At 41.1% G+C, this 19,365-nt stretch overlaps 2 protein-coding genes across 7 annotated transcripts; one reads left to right on the top strand and one right to left on the bottom strand.

Moving 5' to 3' along the window:
• Positions 1-1,508: 1,508 nt before the first annotated feature.
• Positions 1,509-5,603, bottom strand: LOC127068114 (Y+L amino acid transporter 2). Its single transcript, XM_051003851.1, has 11 exons — positions 4,917-5,603; positions 4,532-4,712; positions 4,235-4,457; positions 4,052-4,167; positions 3,845-3,970; positions 3,623-3,767; positions 3,433-3,556; positions 3,156-3,356; positions 2,890-3,039; positions 2,637-2,814; positions 1,509-2,546 (listed from the first exon to the last, which is right to left on the bottom strand). Exons 2-11 carry the CDS (start codon positions 4,698-4,700, stop codon positions 2,479-2,481), a joined length of 1,500 nt encoding a protein of 499 aa, XP_050859808.1. The 5' UTR covers positions 4,701-4,712; positions 4,917-5,603; the 3' UTR covers positions 1,509-2,478.
• Positions 5,604-5,670: 67 nt separating this feature from the next.
• LOC127068103 (maternal embryonic leucine zipper kinase-like) lies at positions 5,671-17,479 on the top strand. 6 transcript variants are annotated; one of them, XM_051003821.1, is made up of 8 exons: positions 5,671-6,693; positions 12,021-12,222; positions 12,567-12,719; positions 12,938-13,184; positions 13,247-13,598; positions 13,698-13,826; positions 13,948-14,053; positions 14,172-17,479. In XM_051003821.1, the coding sequence occupies exons 2-8, from the start codon at positions 12,028-12,030 to the stop codon at positions 16,323-16,325; spliced, it is 3,336 nt and encodes a 1,111-aa protein (XP_050859778.1). In that variant the 5' UTR covers positions 5,671-6,693; positions 12,021-12,027; the 3' UTR covers positions 16,326-17,479. The 6 variants fall into 6 exon arrangements, with proteins under 6 accessions (XP_050859778.1, XP_050859782.1, XP_050859776.1 ...); XM_051003825.1 differs by having other exon boundaries at positions 5,672-6,819; positions 13,951-14,053; XM_051003819.1 differs by having other exon boundaries at positions 5,672-6,819.
• The last annotated feature ends 1,886 nt before the right edge of the window (positions 17,480-19,365 follow it).

Raw genomic sequence — 19,365 nt, 5'->3', positions numbered from 1 at the left:
TTTTATAAGATCGAATATCATTTAATCGATGCTTATCGTTGGATGTAATAAATAAATACAACAAATAACGATAACTAAATTCTTTTTTATTATAATTCTCACCTTTTCTTTTTAGTTAATCCATCTTACTATTATTAACATAAAATAATTTTTTATTTTTGTAAAAAAAATGTTACTCATATCGCAATCAAATTATATCTCGTGTGAATGCAAATTTTTGCGTATGTTAATGAATTGAACTGTATATAAATGAGAATACGAAAATATTTGTATACAAATCGATTATGAAAAAAATAACTAATTTACAACGAATAGGCGTTTCATACAAGAATATAACAAGATCATATATAAATTTATATATAAACATGATATCAAACAATCATATTCCCTTGCATTTTAATTGTCGTAAAAAATATGTGTTCATATATACAGCTTAGTAGAATAGGCAAAAATATATTTTACAAATTTACTACGTTCGATAAAAATTACTCGAGTGATTGCACGAACGCAATTTGTTGAAACAAAACGTTAATGGAACAAAACTAATAAGATCGGGTATTCTTCCAAACAAGAAGAAAATTATTGACGTAATTCGTCAAGCGTTTGATGCATTCAATTTAAAATAGATGACGAATGGATAAATAAGATCGACTCATGCGTCTATAGGGTCAATCTGAAATTGGATAATGAACGTTATAAACAAAATTAACATATGCGTCACAAAGCCGTATGAAATGATGGAATGGAAGCATTGACCCTATGTATTAACGAGAGATGTAAACAAAATTACATTACGTCAGTTGAGTACATACGATTGAAAAAAAAAGAACCTTTTCATTTCTCTTTTGTCTCGAACATTTGAAATCCCCTTGATTTTTATCGCGAATTCGAGGAATACTACGAGAAAGATTTACTATCAGCTTCTACCTTACGTCATAAAGATAATTTGTCTTCATTCAAACAGAAGTAAATCAAGAACTTTCCGAGAAGATAACCGGAAAAAGAGATCAATAAAGCAACAACATCTTTTCTTCCCCTTTCTTTTCCGTAACACGACCCAATTTACTAAACATCTATTAGTTTAGTTGGTAATCCATTACATCCAGTGCACGTCAGAATATGTGATTGCATTTATTCGTAACCTACGTCATTCTCTATTAAAGTAGCATCATTTTTTTCATACACGAACATATATTATTTTTTCGTAGAATCGTGCAACCTCTCTGACCACATTCGTATACTTGTGTCCATATGGAGTCGTTAAATTTCCTAGAAATTCAACTTGTAAGTTGAATCGATAATTATGTTTCTTACTTTAAAGGCACGACTACAAAAAATTCTTTAGACTTTCGATCGAAGAAATCTGCTGTTTCTTCTCTTCTTACATTATAAATGTAATTTATTAATGTATTAGAAAGGAGTATTTCTTTTTATTAGTTAATCGTACTCATACACATATAATATGTATATATGTATGTGTGTGTGTATATATCACAATAAAATTATAATAAAATATTAAATTCATTGTATTTCATAAGCTCAACTTACACAAATCGCTTTGGATTGAAAATTATCTTGATACGATTATAAAATACTTTGCTATTCTTATCACAGTGAAGATAACCACATCTTTAATAGTATAAAAATGTTGTCAAATTTTTAGTCCTCAACAAGTAATAAATTAAATAATAGGTACAATAATAATTAGATATATTTATTTTATAAACATTCTTATACCTTCGCGATGTAATTATTAAATCTGTGATCCTTACAAGCGATCGTATTTTATCTTACTATAAACTACGTAAGTACAATCATAAATATTGTTAGTGAAATTCAGATTTTTTTGTTAATAACTACGGTATATGTAAAAGCAATACTATGTTCGTTTAAAGGGTAGAAAATGTAAAACATTAATAATACCAAATATTTATACATACGTACGGAATAATACATTACAGAAATATATGTATGTTCGTTATAAAAAATTTTTTTGTATTTAAACATATATTGAATATTCGTCTTGAGAAAGTATATTTATACAAAAAAGAAGTTCAGTCTCAAAAGTAGTTGTTCTTTTTCGTTATACGTTGCATTAAAAGATCATAATTAATCGAGATAAATCAAGTTAGATATTAATGACACAGGAGCGACATCATTTGAAAAAAAAAAATATATATATATATATATATATAAAAGCTAAAAAAAATAAGAAGAAAGAAAAGTAAAAATCAGATCTATTCAACAGTACTATGAGATAAGCGTACAGCTACATCTCTTGCAAAATTTCAATTGCAATCGTAAGCTATACGATGAGACTTCTGTTCGTAATCATTTATTTGCGACAATGTTCGAGATCGAACGTGATCGAGCTGAAAAAAAACTACCCGTCATAAAACGCGGATCGCTTCTACACCTTACGTATCTTTTTGTATTTAACAAGGTGAACACAACTCCTTAAATCTATAGCAGCACTTCTTATTCCATGTCTTCTCCCTCCTCTCTCGCCGACAGAAATAATTTTTGTATGGTATGCGTGGCTTTCACTGTTTTAGCGTTTAAAGTAATTCAAATAAAATTTATAATAGAAAAATGTTCGATTTACGGTCTACGTGTTACAGAAATATCGTACGTACCATTAATTTTTTGAAACCAAATTGGTTTATTTTGCCATGTAACGCCCATGAAGTAGGCAGGAATACCGGAGGATGTTATTAAAACACCCATACCAACTTCGTAAGGTCTTTCGTAACAGGGTACTAATACCAGAAATGCACATAATGCTACAAACGTTATAGGAATCCATAAAGGTACCTACGAAATGAATAATGCTATAAGAATGGGACAAAGTACATAAATCGATTTTATAAAATGGCTTAGTGAATATACCTTTATCGGTCTAATCATATTAGGTTTTTTATACCGGAGCCATAAAATACCAGCTACAGATAACATAATGAAGAAAGACTCCACTATGCTACAATATGTTATCAATACAAATATATCACTTGTACATAACATTATTAATGACAATATACACTGAAAAAGAAGAATCCAATATACTTACGATTCCAATAGATAATTATACACGCGCGCGCATATAATACATACATAGAATACGTACGTTATATAGAGAATAGTAAAAAAATACAAACCAAGAATACTAAAGCAGGTGTAGGAGTAAATCTCGATACATTGATATGACTAAGCATAGTTGGGAAATGTCCATTTCTGGCACCAACGAAACACATTCTGGAAGAAGTCATAATGTGAACACTTAATCCCCCAAATGCGGAAATTGCAACCATAACAGGTATAGTCCATGCCATAACTCCAAGAAGTTGATCTCCAAGCGTCTAATCGCAAAAATTGTAAACATTTTAGACATGCGTGAGAAGCGAATAAATACGTTCTATAAAAAGTTATACTAACTACTGCTATCGCATCCGAAGCAATCATCGCGGTAGGCGTCAGAACCGACAAGTAGGCAACATTGGCTAATACATAGATCAATGTAACTAAAGGCAGTGATATGTAAATCGCACGTGGTAAATTTCTGAAAGAAAAAGTTATCTTATATAAATATGAACTTGATACTTAACTATTAATAATAAAAACTTACACATAAGGATTTTTTAATTCTTCGGTCATAAAGTTTAAATAGTTCCATCCAGAATATGAAAATATGCCAGAATAAAAGGCCACTGCAATTTTTCCAGGATCCGTATTCGTATTTTCAAAAGCGTTCTCAAAGTTTTCCGTATGTCCTGTCGAACGATACGAACAGACGTAAAATATACGTTTAATCGTCCAATCAAAGTTAGCTTTTCAATTCTAAACTCACCCATGCACAACCACGATATACCAGCTATGATAATAATCACTAAAGCAGCAATTTTGGCAAACATGAATATATTTTGCATCTTTGTTGTTTCTTTTACGTCATAACAGTTGACAAACGTTAACAAGCCTATCAAAATTTCAAAGATACGATCATTACTCGGAGCAAGAAGATACATACGAAATGAATAGCGTACGGAATAATGCTCACATATAGTTACCGCTGCAATCAATCGTATACCATTGTCCGGCGTAGAACAATTTGGGAAGAAAGGTTGCAAAACGTATTGCGCAAAGGTTAACGCCATTATAGCATTGGTTGTGGGCCTGGAATAGAAATAATAGAATCAACGCAAACTCTTTCGCGAATGATCTTAAAATATTTATTACTCACACGAAAATTAAATTGGCTGCCCATAGATACAAAAACGATGGCAAAGCGCCGAAGGCTTCATGAATGTAAGCGTAATCTCCACCGCTGCGAGGTATACTAGTACCTAACTCGGCATAACATAACGCTCCTATCATAGACAATAGTCCGCATAATACCCAAATAATCAAAGAAACTCCGACGCTTCCTACCTCTTGTATCACTCCTTTCGGGGAAACAAAGATACCTACCAAAACATTCGAACGTTCCTTAATCAAATATCTTTGTATACGAGGCGTCGATAACAAAGAGGGACTTTACCAGAGCCAAATATGATTCCTAAAATAATGGCAACACCTTCCAATAGCCCCAATTGCTTTTTCAGCCTTACTTTTTCAACATCATTGTATTCTCCCTTGACATCCTGATCGTCTACAGAATCAATTAACTGCATCTCTCTCGACGAATCGTCAAATATACCAGTTGTCATTTTATTTCACAGCTGTTCAAGTGATTACATTAAAAAAATTATTAAAAAGAAATTGTTAAATCTACTATCGCGTAAAGATTAACTCTTAAAAAAAAATATTAACGCGATCTTTTTTACGATTATTAGGTACGTCGGAAAAAAAATACATCCAAGATATATATTTAAAAAAAAGAAAAACCGCATTAACAAACGTAATAAATATAGAATTCTACTCACGCTACAAGCATCTAAACATAGACAAAACATTAGGATTAATAACTCTGTAACGTCTGGCACTTGGAATATTCGCGAATATTGCGTAGGACGCTTGCTAATTAAATTTTCTCAAACGAGTGGAAGATCGCTACAGCAGAATTGGTCTATCACGCGAGTCTCGTTTAACACATTCTTGGTATCCGTTAAATACTTTTTTCTATCTACTATAAGCTATTTATAGATTCGTTAGTTAATAATACATTTTAGGTTAAAATCCTATCGCGTGCACGTGCACCAAGAGGATACACAACGCGAGCGCCGATATGACGCAATTATCTTGACCCCTCGGTTCGATAAGATCAAAGACGTATCGATAATATATCGATAATTACTGCCTCGTTAAAGCGCAACCGTTATTGGTCGAAACGTCGCAACGATTACATAAGCATTTCCAACGGGCCAATAACTTTGCAGATATTTCGTCGCATGATTCGAATCAACCAATCACGACGAAGTGCGAGATAGAAACGTATCGGGAAAATTTTCAAAATGCTATCGACTACAAAAATCCCTCGCTCCGACTTTCGAAATAGATCGTATCGTAGAAAAAGTTTTCGTCGTTCCGAAAGCAGGCAACTTAAAAAGCGGAATAATCGATGCTCGATGCGCCATCTGTATCCCGAATAGGAAATTTCCGTACGCGCAGCTCTCCTCCGGCTTCCTTCTTATTTCGTCGTTCTAGGAGGAAGCTCCGAGTTAACTTCTCGACTCGTAAATAGTTCGCGGCGAGGCGAGCTCGCTGTGCGAGTCTGTTTCGCGTCTCGATATTCCCGAGTGCGCATTTCGCTCGAATTTCCAACAAACGTCGTCCTCTCGAACGAAGTATCTGCGATACAGAAGGATAGTCTACGTTCTCGCGAATTCTTTGACGCGAGGAATAAGTCTGCCGGGGGGAATAGAAATCTCAACAAACGTCTACCACATCGTCGAAGGGTGTTTTGTGTGCGTGCGTGCGTTCGGTTTTCCGCGTGTATGCGTGCGTGTCTGTCTCTCTCGCGTGCACGAGACCGGAAGAGTCGGCCCAGAATTGGCCGAAACAGAAAGACGGAACGCGCGTGTGTGTGTGTTCGGCGGAGAGCGTGTATCGTCGCTGGTGTACGCGCGCGCGCGTTTCTGCTCGCTAGGATTGGAAGTAAAAGAGAAAGAGAGGGATAGACGATGCGAGAAGGAGCGGTGACAAAGTTGGACTAGAGAGAAGGAGAGATATAGAAAACGTTAAAAAGGTGCTGGGTGGTAGCACGCGCGCGCGAGAGAGAGAGAGAGAAGTGTGTCGCGACGTCCCAAGGAGTAGAGGAGCTTTCTTTTTCCTCTTCGTAAGAGTGGATCGAAGTAAAGAAGAAGAGGAAGAAGAAGAAGAAGAAGAGATAGAGAGAAAGCAGAGTGGGTGGGGTGTCGAAGCCGTAGAGGCGTGAGAGCGAGAGAGAGAGAGAGAGAGAATACCGAGCGGAAGAGTAGTGGAAGGATGCAAACGGTGCTGTGTAAACACGCGTCCTGGGTTGCGTCTGGGTTGCAGTTAGACGTGCGAGAATCGTGAATTCGAAGCGTTTCTCTGGATCGTACCGAGACACCACGGAAGAAGGGAAAACGGTGAAAAGGAAAAGCGAAAAGTAACGGTGAAACGGTAATAAAGGAGGAAGAAGAAGAAGGAGGAGGAAGAGGAGGAGGAAAGGAGGGAGAGGGAGAGGGAGAAGTCGGCCGAGCAACGGCGTCAGGTGACGCGCATTGCTCCACACAGCGAGTAAGCGCGCCTATATATGAATTCGTTTTACAAATGACGGTGTATCGCGGCGAACGACTTTGCTGTTGTTGCTGCTGTCGCTGGCTGGATCATCGGTCGTCCGCTTAGCTGAGATCGTAAAAGCCTGTACGTATGATAATCGTTTAAGCGCGTGTGCGTGCGTGCGTGCGTGCGTGTGTGCGTGCCTGTCTGCCTGCTCCTCTGCTGCCTGCCTGCATCCGTGTATATATAGATCTCATCCTTTCATCTCGTTCCTCCCTTTTCTAAGGTTTAATAGACTCTTCTGTAAACATGGCTCCTGAAGCTGCCTTAGACCGGCTGAGGAAAAATCTCCTCGCTTCCATCTTTGTCCTCTCACCAGAATTTTATTCTTTCTTTCGCTTTGATCAAACTCTTGGCTCGCTGACTTTTTCTAGGATGCGATAGGAGAGAGGAAAGTAGCGATAGAGACGTTCTCGTATGCGTTCGCATGCACCGGACGATTGTTTCGTTCTCTCTCTCTCTCTCTCTCTCTCTCTCTTCTTCTCCTCCTTCTCCTTCTCCTTCTGTCCATTTTCTACGATATGCCGTCCATACGAGCACGCGTGCACACGAGGGTGACGCTTCAATTCACATTTGGAATATTTCTCCTCGCGAGTATGCGAACTCATCGACCAAAGGGAGAAAAGGAGAAAGAGAAAAGAAAGAGAAATCCTCTCTTTCTTTGTGGTTAAGTCCGGAATATCGTTACCGCCATGTTTACTCCTGACAGGAGACTAACAGTCACTTAACCTTTTCGCGCCGGATATATCTTGGTAAGTCGTATTCTTGAAAAATGGTTTTCACGATCTCTCTTTCTCTCTCTCTCCCTCCCCTCCCCCTCTTTCTCTCTCTACCTATCTTGCTCTCTTTTTCTCTTTCTCTCGTCCGACGAGAAACATCGATGATAGTTTTCTTTCGAGACATACCGTATCGATAAACGTTCTCCACTTTTATAGACGCTCCTTTGACTTCCTGAAAAGTATGGAAAGGCGAGTCTACGTTGTCGCGAATCAATGCGAACGATTTCGATGACGAAGAAGATTGGTAGATACAAAGATGGAAGCTTCGGCATTCTTAGAAAGAAATTTTTCTCAGTTTTTCTGGCAAAGGCCAAATAAAGAAGAGATAGAGAGAGAGAGAAAAGAAGGAACATTTGATCTTTCTCCGAGAAGACGCTAACGCCTCGTTACGTCATCGTCTATCGACGAACCGAGGAAAAAGAAAAATGGTATGTAGAATAAGAGAGAGAAGAATCACAGAGAATCTTTGATTTCATGGACCACTTTCGATGATCGCGTCTTATTCGTTATTTCCGTGGCGCACGTACACAGAGAACGCAAACGCACGTGCATGTATTTATTCCCGTCACGAATGGTCACCTCTGACATTGAGAAAAAATTGCTCTAATCGTTTCTAATCGTTAGCGCGGCTTTAAGCCAGCTTAAATGGAATATCTTTAACTTGTCCGTTCTTTTTACGCTTTATTGGGCGTCCTCTCTCTCTCTCTCTCTCTCCTTCTTTCGTTATTTTTTGGTTCTCCAAAGAAATAACATCGATTTACGAAAGGGTAGACTCGAAATAATTAGAGTATTAGCGTGTAACGTTACTCTCGTGCATTGTACTAAGGCCGGTTTCTCTTCCCATGTCCGTTCTCGTACAAGGTGTCCCGTTAAAATAGCCACACCCGTTAATCCGTTCTACGGAAGAGGGAAATCGAAAATAATGTTTCGAAGGAGAGGAAAAAAGATCTCGCGAGAATGTGTACGTAGCGTACGCGAGTCTAACGTATTACATAACTTTTCTCTCGGAGCAGTGCAACGTAAGAGCAATAGGATTTTACTATCTCATTACCGTCAACGAGGCTACGCACATCCCCCGTCCACGTAAAAAATTTTCAATGCTTTCCTACGTTTACCTGTGATTTTTCTTTTTTTTTCCCCTCCCTCATCTCGGACTCACCTTCGAGCGAAAAAAGAAAGAAAAGGAGTAACATGGTAGACGATATACCTCGGGCTCGTATATCTTTCGCGCCTGAAAGAAACGAGGAATCTTTGTAACGGTACGCATCCACTATCTATTAAATGCTTACTGTGCGTTTTTTCACGACACACCTTCTTCGTTACTTCCTATCTTGCAATTATTTTAGATCTCGAAAAATGGTCATTTTCGTTCGAACTTTCGGGTATCTCGAGACGATCACCCGACGACGATTATAAACGAAGAGAGATTATAAAATTTGTGAAGGATATAAGCTATGATAAATTGTCGAACGTTATGCGAATAACTCGAGGATATAATTATATATCCGGTTGATAATTCGCGCGATAATTTCACTTTTGTCGGCATTAATGTCACATAGCTTGCGAAATAGTTCGAAGAATCATCGACGAATCTGCATACTCTATCATTTTATATATTTTATTATCGTATTATGTTATTTATCTCTGAACTTTCTTATTTACTCCATCTCTTCTGATCTTTTCGTTATTAGTTCTCTCTCTCTCTCTCTCTCTCTCTCCCTTCTTAATCACGGAGGAAGATAAAATAGTCTCCTCCGGAAGTTGTAGCAAATCGAGCAATCAGCGTGGAGCAATCCTGGTAATAGCAAGAGCTGCAAATTAATTTAACCCATGGACGAGAAGGAAATTTAGCTTCTTTTTCCGTTTTTCCAAGGATACGATCAAATCTTATCGCAGAAATCCGTCCGAGAGAGACGAGAAAGAAAAGTTTTACTTTCGTCGGAATAAATATTTCTATGAAGCATCTTGATGGGATTCGCTTGTACGGATAATCGAATTTGTTCGTTGTTTCGAAAGGATCGCGTCCATGTTTATAGATTCGCATAGATGCGCATATATTTATAATGTCGCTCCTAATCGAATTAATTTGCGTAATCCTACGTGATCCTATCGTCGTTGTCGTCATGACAGGATTAAGCATATCTGTATACCAAGTGTGCGGATATATACATATTCGCAGATCCAATTTAACTTCTTTATCGTTATCCGTTCGCATTAGAACTCTGTTGAATATCGACCTCATCGTAAAACAATAAAATAAAAGAAAAGAACGGCAAAAAAAGCAATGAAAAGGATCGTGCACGTTTACGCGGAGATTAGTTCGTTTCGTTTCACGATTCTTTTAATGTCGCATCGACGACGCTGATAATAAAGTGACTTTTTTCGCGTTACTATTCGCGCTTGTTGCACGCGCGCACACATACGGATCGGTACGTGCGACCGATGGCAATGCGTTCCGTTGTGTATATACGTATATGTACATCCGATGTAAATATCAATGGCCGAGGCAAATGTTATCGACGAAGTGTCAAGCTTCTCCGATCGGCCTCCTATCTAGATACTCGAAAACGATCGAGATTCGCCACGACAGCTTTTCCACCGGCTTGTCCGGCTTAAAATCCCCTCGATATCACGATCCTTTTCTTGTTTTATGTATTTTTTCTCTTTTTTAATTTTCTTTTTACTATTATTTTTCTCTCTCTCTCTCTTTTTATTTTATTATTTTTCGACGCGTGACGCCTCGTCGCACACACGCGCAAAAAGCGATATCCGCGAGAGAGCTTACTCGACTCGGCCGAGAAATTTCCATTCCACTCTCCTAGTTTCCTAATGCTTTTGCCACGTCTAGATCGCTATACGTTCTCAAGAACGAAGTTATCGTAAGGGCACTAGTGGGTAGTAGCATCCGTGCAACTTTGTTACTCGACCTCGAGAGACGAGATGCGCCCTCAGCCTTTATTCGATGATGCACCCTCTCGCTTTTATTAGACTTGGTTCTTTTGTCGTCCGCGTCCTCGAAAGCGGCACGAAATTCTCCTCTGGCACATACGTACGTGTGTATGGATGCTGAATATTACGGCTTATATATGGCATTTGTTCTCTCTCTCTCTCTCTCTCTCTCTCTCTCTCTCTCTCTCTCTCTCTCTCTCTCTATCTATCTCTATCTCTATCTCTCGCTCACTCGCTCGACATCGTTCCGACGTCGGTCCAGCTCGGTCGCGTCGTCCAAGATGAAAAGCTTCGACCGCCGGTGGTCTTTTGTTGGCACCAGCTATTTAACGTCTCCCCATTTATTTAACGCTCGATTGGCGATCCTTCGAAATATCGCGAATTGAACGAAGCTTTTCTATGTAATACTCGACAGCGATCGTGATCTATGGGCCGCGGACTTAAAATTGGGTCGTCCGCGTTATTTCGAACGGATCGCCAAGGATGTCTGCAAAATTCGACTATCGTGTCTCTCTCTTCGCGCGTTGCACGTGATCGTGACGATATTTCGCCTGAATGAACGACGATAAACGTAAGTACGTGCGTCGCGTATACTTTATTACGCAAATGTTGTTACGAACTCGTAATCGTATCGTTGAAAGTTTCGATCCTACATCATCGATCATCGTAATGCATCGTGACGCGAGAGCGGCATAGTAATAACGTTTGACATCGGGAGCTCGTTGATTGGTCAACGACGTCCTAAGAGGTTCGAAGGTAGTCTCTCCTCTCGCCCCCTGTCGTCTCCCACATAGTCTCCGTCAGTCTAGAAAAAAGGAATTGCACGTTATGCGCATTAGGCGCGTTAAACGCGGCCCCTTTACTCCGACGTACGTTCGCGTTTGACGTAAGCAAGCCACTTCGAGTATCGTGTGAACCGGAATTGGCTTTAAGACGAGTTCGACCTATCGGGAATCTCGTCGGTTTTGTTTTACGATCTTTTTCGGAACACATTTTCACTCGATTTCGACAGGAATGTCTACGTTCCTTCTACGTTCGAACATCGCGCCCCAACGTCCAAACTTTACACGGCGCGAAATACGAATCTGCCCTTTCGAAATTCCTTGCTCCTTGCGGTATCTAGATCGTAAATACGACTTGGTTATTCGCCATTGACCCTCGGTCGGATGATAAAGCGAAATTAATTATTGCCTTGGCGAGTTAAAAATAATCCGTGACCCCTCCGTGATAGAGACGAACTCGAGGACGCCGTTAGGCATTTCCTCTTGAAATGATCGATTTTACCTATCTCGATGACAACTTTTTTCTTTTTACCTTTCTTTCTCTCTTATCGAACGAACGCGGACAGCCTGTCGCGCGCGTTCCTTCTCGGTCTATAGGAGAACGAAATTTGGATCGTTCTATGCTTGGATTTTACCATATTCGTTGTATAACAAATCGACAAAATTTATTTGCGATCGATCGTTTTTCCTCTTCTTTTCCCCCTTTTTTTTTTTCGTTGTCGTTTAAGAAGGACGAATAAATTATTATTATTACATCTTAACGATCTCTTTGCAGCGGCGAGATGCATCGTAGGGTGGGATACAGCAACTACGATGGCAAGATCGCGGGCCTTTACGACCTGGAAGAGACTCTTGGTCGTGGACACTTTGCGGTGGTTAAGCTCGCTCGACATGTCTTCACCGGAGAGAAGGTTGCAGTGAAGGTCATAGACAAGAGCAAACTCGACGAGGTATCTAGGGCGCATCTTTTCCAAGAGGTGAGGAAATAAACGCCTCGGATTGATGTTTTCCTTATCTTCGTTTCAACTTCTTTTTACCTTCTGTAAACGCGAGATGTAGAGAGATCGATTAATTTCAAACGGCTAGACCGAAAGAAATCGAGATTGAATTAACGAGTGTATCCTGTCGACGAAGATTTACGATCTCCGTCGAGTTATGGATCTCGTTAAGATCAACGAGATAATCGTGTGTAAAGAGATAAGAGGTCGATGACCCTTCTGCCTCCCTTTCTCTCTCTCTCTCTCTCTCTCTCTCTCTCTCTCTCTCTCTCTCTCTCTCTCCGTCCGTCTACGGTTTTTAACAGCGTCGATCGGTTTGATAGGTGCGATGCATGAAACTGGTGCAACACCCGAACGTAGTGAGACTGTACGAGGTGATAGATACGCAGACGAAGCTGTACCTGATCCTGGAGTTGGGCGATGGCGGTGACCTTTACGACTACATCATGCGCCACGACAGTGGACTCAGCGAAGAGGTACGAATTATACAATACTTCCTTGCGGTCTTCTTAAATTAGTATCTCGACGATGTAATTGCAAAGCTGCCAAGCTTGTGTACATTTCTATACTCGCGAGAGAGACAGCTGTTTCCTCATGATTCACCTTTCGATCGAGCGCGAAAGTTTGGACAGTTTAACCAAAGTTTCCCTTTTGTTGATAAGTTCTATCGATGAAAAGCTCTTTCGTTCAACAGGTGGCCAGGACGTATTTTCGACAGATAGTCCGTGCTATATCCTACTGTCATCGGCTGCACGTCGTTCACAGGGATCTCAAGCCGGAGAACGTTGTCTTCTTTGAGAAACTTGGTACCGTCAAACTCACAGACTTCGGCTTTAGCAATAGATTTTGTCCTGGTCAAAAGCTCGAAACTTCCTGCGGTTCTTTGGCTTACTCGGCACCTGAAATACTTCTTGGCGACAGCTACGACGCTCCTGCAGTTGGTACGTTGTTATTTTCCCCGTTCGTTGGTCGATTATTTCTCAAAATTTCAACGACCGTTTAGATGTCTGGTCGCTCGGAGTGATACTGTATATGCTGGTGTGCGGACAAGCACCGTTTCAAGAGGCGAACGACAGCGAGACGTTGACCATGATCATGGATTGCAAGTATTCCATTCCAGCTCACGTCTCCGAAGATTGCAAACGTTTGATCGCTAGGATGCTCGTTAGAGAGCCCGAAGGAAGAGCCTCTCTCGAAGAGATAGCTGCTGATACTTGGTTAGCTATAGGATTGGACACGGATTCCGTGGAAGCGTTACCTCTAGTTTCTCGTCAACAAGTATCCGACGATCATCATAATCTTATTATTACTAAAATGGTTAACGGTAACATCGCCACCAAGGAGGAAATATTAGAGTGAGTATAAATCGCACGGATCCGAGTCGTATCCTACTCGACGATAGTTGCTACGAATTCCTCGAATAATCGTATCTCTCTTTCTCTCCTTTCTTAAAGAGCGTTAGACAAGAACGAGTATAATCACATAACGGCGACGTATTTCCTGCTGGCCGAGAGAAAATTGCGAGCTCATAGACAGGAACAGGTGCAGAAGGCACGTCCCGAGATACTCGATGTTTCTCCCAGGTATATATTATATCGCGCGCGCTACGCACGCGCACGTGTCGAGTGCCTGCGTCGAGGCGCGACAAAGATCGACCGACGATTGATATTAAGCGGCCTCGTTTTTCTCGATTCTCGATTTCAGCAGACAAGAGGAGGCAACGGCGAATCTGCACGTTAATCAGAATTTACTTGGTACGGTGAATCAATCGTTGCTGAGTGTTCCACGCACGCCTGGTGACGTACCTCAGGTACGTATCGCATGACTGCCACCTTACCAAACATCGTGATTAACGTTCGAACGTTACGAGTGACCTCCGCGCTTAGCTTTCCTGCCGTGGGAAAAAAAGATTCCTATTCTCGTTGCAGAACGTACGTACGAGAAAGTGCAGCATCGTGCAAGAGGAGGAAGACGAGGACGACGTTTCCTCGTGTTCCGGAAGAGAAGAACGCGGTAGCAACTCGGCCTTGAACTCGTTCAATCGTCGTGGCTCTCGTTCGGAAGGGAAGCTCTCTCACATCCTGCAAGAAAGGCTGGGACAACTCCCAGAGAAACATCCTGGGCACAAAATGGCTGGAGCCACGTCGCGGCTCGCGACCCAACAAGATTGCTCGAGCGTCGCCGTTGTGCCCGATCGAGAAGAATCGAAGTCGTTGGTAAAGTCGTTCGCGAAGGACGCCAATCGTCGTTCGAACGTAGCCGTCGTTGTCCAGCAAGACGACAACGTGGTATTCGAGAAAGTAGTGGTACCTGGTGCGACGAAAGTATCCTCGATCTTCGATGAAAGTTTAAAGTCTAAATTTAGTACCTCGATCGTTCAGTCGTCGGCTTGGTCGAAAAAGCCAGGCAGCGTCGAGAGTAGACCAAAATCCGTGACGGAATGTACGAGATCTTTAGGGCCCGTTCCAGCGAACAAGTGGAGAATGGGCGCGCAGCATCGTTCAACGGGACACAGTTTGGAAACGTCCGCGATGTCGCCGCCTGTCTCCAGACCGTCCGATCTAGTTTCCACGACGACGATCCTAACGGAATCGTCGACGGTCTCGATCCCTCTTCGTTCGAGCGCACACGACGATCATCAATCCTCGATGCCAAAATATAAGACGATGCCATCGCCCGGTAGTGCAGGTTCTATGTCACCTCCGCAGCTGACGTTGAACGAGATACTGGAGGACGGAGACGCGATGCAGCCCTCGGCGGTGGGTTCGGGCGAGTCTACCAACAGCGCGTCCGCCGCCGCCAAGTGTCGGGTAGTAAGACGGACGGGATACGAGCAGAGAAGGAGCAAGTTTCATAAAACTAGGACGGCTTCGTGTTCGAGCTCGGACGCGAGCGACGACGACAGCGAGAGTAGGAAGAAGAGAGCGCATAAGCTCGGCGCGACGACGGAGAAGCCTCTGCCACCCAGACGAGATAGTCACGACGATTCTAGCGATTCTCAGGATCCTGGAGGAAGCGGAGGTGGAGGTGGAGGAGGCGGAGGCGGAGGCGGCGGTATCGGAAACGGAGAACACACGAGCGAAACGCCGTCGAGTACGACCGATACCGGTCGTAACGACGGCGGTAGCACTACGAACACGACAACGAGCAATACGACGGCCGGTGGAAGGCACAGATCAACGGAAAATCAAGTGGCCTTCGGTAGAAGACACCGAGCAGGTAGAAGAAGAGCCGGCGAGACGCGTTTGAGAGAAAGCCAGTCGTTGAATCGAATAACGGAGGTGCAAGAGGCCGAGGGCCCATCGGCCTGTCACAATCATTCTCACGTATCTCGCAACTCGACGATCCTAAACGTCCAAAACGTTTCCACCTCGTCCTCCTCGATATCCCAAAGTAGCACCGGATCTCACGGTATCAGTCAACCGCTCTCGCACGCTGCTACGACCGTACAAAAAGCTAAGGGCTTTGGCGCTAGACTTTTGCAGGGTTGGTCCCTCGGCAAATCTACTTTGTCGCAAGCTGTGAGCAGGCAGCAAGCGGATAGCAATTCCACTGCTAGAGAGATCAACAGAACGGATCAACGAACGAAGTGTCAGACTATCGAGAGTTGTAACGACGACAGAAGAAAGGATCTAAACGGTGGTCTGATCAGTCAAACAGCTCCGAACGAGAAGGAAAATCGTGGGAGCTCGGTGAACAGGAACGACTGCAAAAGTAGAAAAATTCGTTTGCTCAGCCGTTACTTCGCGGTTCACAAGAAGCTTTGCGTACCTCTACCGGGTCTCTTTGGGAAGGGTCGGCTCTACAAGGCTCGTTCTTGCGGCAACATCGCTCGCGATCGTGTCAGTCCGCCTTCGCCAAAATCGGTGCTACTATGTGCCGCTTCGGACGACAAATGGCGGGAACGTCATCAGTGGTGCGACGCGAAGCATCAGCATCGTGGCAGCGACGGTGACATCAATCAAAATCTTGGTCTTGCTCATCTCGTGCAGGAAAGAGTAGTTGGTAAAGGCTGTACCGGTATGCCAGCTGTATGTCACATTCATTTGGGCGACGCCTCCAAATGCTGTAGTCTTTGTTGATGAACGCTCGATCGAGACGAGCTAGAAATTCCCAGTGTGATTTTTTTTTATTCTTCCTGACGCTAGGATTTTAATCTCAGGAGGAACTCGTTTGTTCGTACTATCGCATCCACGCTCCCACCCCCCCCACATACACACACACACAAACAAACAAACAAATCATCGCGCGCGCGCGCGAATTGGGCCTTTTTCTACAAGGACCCTTCGTCGTTGCTCCGACATTCTTAAACACACTTTGTTCGAACGTTCCAGAAATTTCTCGAATGACGAAGAACGTAAGATATATATATATATACATATACAAGCATGTATATTTATATTTTTTCTCCCTCGTGGTGGTGACCCACGTAAAGTAATGGCGATTACGTTTACGACGCCAAACATCTGTATCCAATCGTTCCTGTATTATCTTGATACGCGAATATAGCCGAACGTTGCTGTTAGCGTTGAGAAGAGAAGGATAAGAAAAAGAACAAAGAAAAAGAAAAGAAATAAAGATTATCGAGCGTTTGTCGCGCTCGATCCCTTCGTGGGAAGTGTATCTAGTCCGTGTGAACAAGCCTGTATTAAATATTGCAGAGTTTATTATTATTATTTTTATTATATATTAAATATTATATTATATTATTATAATAATAATAATTATTATTATTATTTGATATAGATGAACAACGTGGATATTAACTCGTATCGAGACGGCACGGTGTTCGAGAATAAACGAAAACAAAAGAAGAAGAAAAAGAAATGTTCGTATAGCTTCGGTACGTTTTGAGTCTCGACAATTCTCGAGGGTCTTCCTTCGTCTTTTCATTTTAAACGTCTCACGTCCTATCCCGTTACGCCTTCTTTCCCTATTCCATTTTCTCTTCTCCTTCTGTCGAGCTCGAATCGCAATCTAAATTTTCCCTTCCTCCGTTTCCTCTTTTCCTCCGTTATTTCGAGAGAAGAGAACCGAATCGGAATAGATAATGTTTTCTTAAGTAAAACAAGACCCCGAATTATAAAGTTGTCGTATTAAAAGGAAAAGAAAGAAACAGAAAAACATAAATATTATAGAAAAATACGTGCGTTATGATTATTTCAGGCGATGCTATAACGACGTGCTCGAAATTGATTCTATGTCCGTTTTAATTTAAAAAAAAAACAAATAATAATAATAATAGAGATTTGTAATTGTAGATATGCTTGCCGGTCAAGCACATTCCCGCAATAGTGTCTAGGTTTCTTTTCGTTTTCTTTTTTATTGATCTTTCTAAACGATATTCGTAGCCGTCGTTATCGTTATCGCGTTTTCGTGCTACGATCGGCTGAAAATTCCCAACGACGTATCACGATTCGATCGGCACAGCCACATAGAAGACAATGCATAGACGATTAAGCTGCGTTCACACCTAAAACGTTATATTAGGTATATCCCCGGCCCCTTCTTGCGTCATTTAGGCGCAATCGTGTATAATGTATTTGTTTAGAAAGAAAGAGAAAGTATGCGCGGTGCTTCGAGTACGTAATTTGTACATATATATACATATGTGCCGAAGGCGAGGCCGATTAAAAATTTTTTATCAATTGACATTAATTTTCGCAAGGTGTCACTCGACACACACACCTACCCATCTACACACACACACACACACACACAGAGACGAGCTTGAAAAAATTGTATTCAACATTCGCTTGAATTATCGAATGCTGGCCATTCGATTTAAAGGATCGAAATACAGACTCTGCTTATTCCAAGGAATAACATTATATAGTATATATGCATATACATGCGCATAACCAATTTTACAATCCTACACACAATCACATATACACAAACATTTACTATGTACAAGGAATAATTGTTTTCCTTTTTATATATGTATCACGAAATGATCTACAGTGCCGATTTCACAGGTCGAAAATGATTCCGTGTATACCATTTTTGTCGAGCGTACGAATTTCTGAAAGATAGAAAGAGATTAGAATGCAACGAAATTGGGATCTATTATCGAAAATGTCCAAAATAACTATACGAATCGTTTGTTATCTTACCTCGACGATTCCTCTTGTTTTTCCTTGTATGATTTCGGTTGATGTACACATATATACGTATACATATACACACATATACTTACAACTATATACGTCAAATATTATCTTGGAAATATGCGCAAAATTATTCAACTTCCTAACGACTAAGACTGATGCTTTACGAGTTACTCCGAATTGTTTATTAATTTACAAGACGTACATTTGTAGTATGTCGTGCGACGACCATGGCTCGATCGACGAAATCAATAAAAAAGAAAACATAGAGGAGGGAGAGAGAGAGAGAGAAAGAGAGAGCGAAGAATAATAACGTCGAATACTACTACGTGTGTAATCAAAGGACGAAGAGCGTTCTTCTTAGTCGTTGATTTAGAGTTCCTTGGCCAAGAAAAAGAAAACAAAATTCGGTCTCGCAGAATTTTCCTGCCGAAGAAATTGTGGCCACTTCCGATCGACCAAGCAATGTGACTGGAATATTAAAATATCGTTTGTATAACTATTGAATACTTAGAGAAGATGATCTTTGCGAATCTCAAGTTTTTTTTTCGTTTTTTTTTCTTTTTGTTTTCTCTTTTTTTCCCTTTTTCATTGCATCGAGAAAAAAAAGATTCCTCCAAGGGAATTCTCTACGATTTTCTCGACGGTTCTATTTATTCATTTTTTTTTCCTTCATTTCCATACGTCTCGTCTTGCAGCTATGAAAAGTCACGAAATACTCTTTGAATTTACGAATAAAAATCTTGAATATATCGGACAAAAATAATAATGAAAAAAGAAAAATGCAAAAAAAAATGAAACACAGGAAGAGAGATAGATTAACGTGTATTTTTGATCTTGTCGAAATCGCGACAATATTAATGTTGTATGCACGTATGAAAAATTTCGAGGGAAACGATTCTCCAAATTTCTTTTTATTTCTTCAATCTTAACAATCCCTTCCTCTTCTCGAAAGGAAAAACATCCTTTATCTCGTTCGTTCTCGTGCAGATATATATATATATTTTTTTAA

This window comes from Vespula vulgaris, chromosome 12 (assembly GCF_905475345.1).
Source record: "Vespula vulgaris chromosome 12, iyVesVulg1.1, whole genome shotgun sequence".
Taxonomy (NCBI): Eukaryota; Metazoa; Arthropoda; class Insecta; order Hymenoptera; family Vespidae; genus Vespula; species Vespula vulgaris.
Note: the sequence above shows the minus strand (reverse complement) of the source record. Positions and strands in the feature narration are given on the sequence as shown.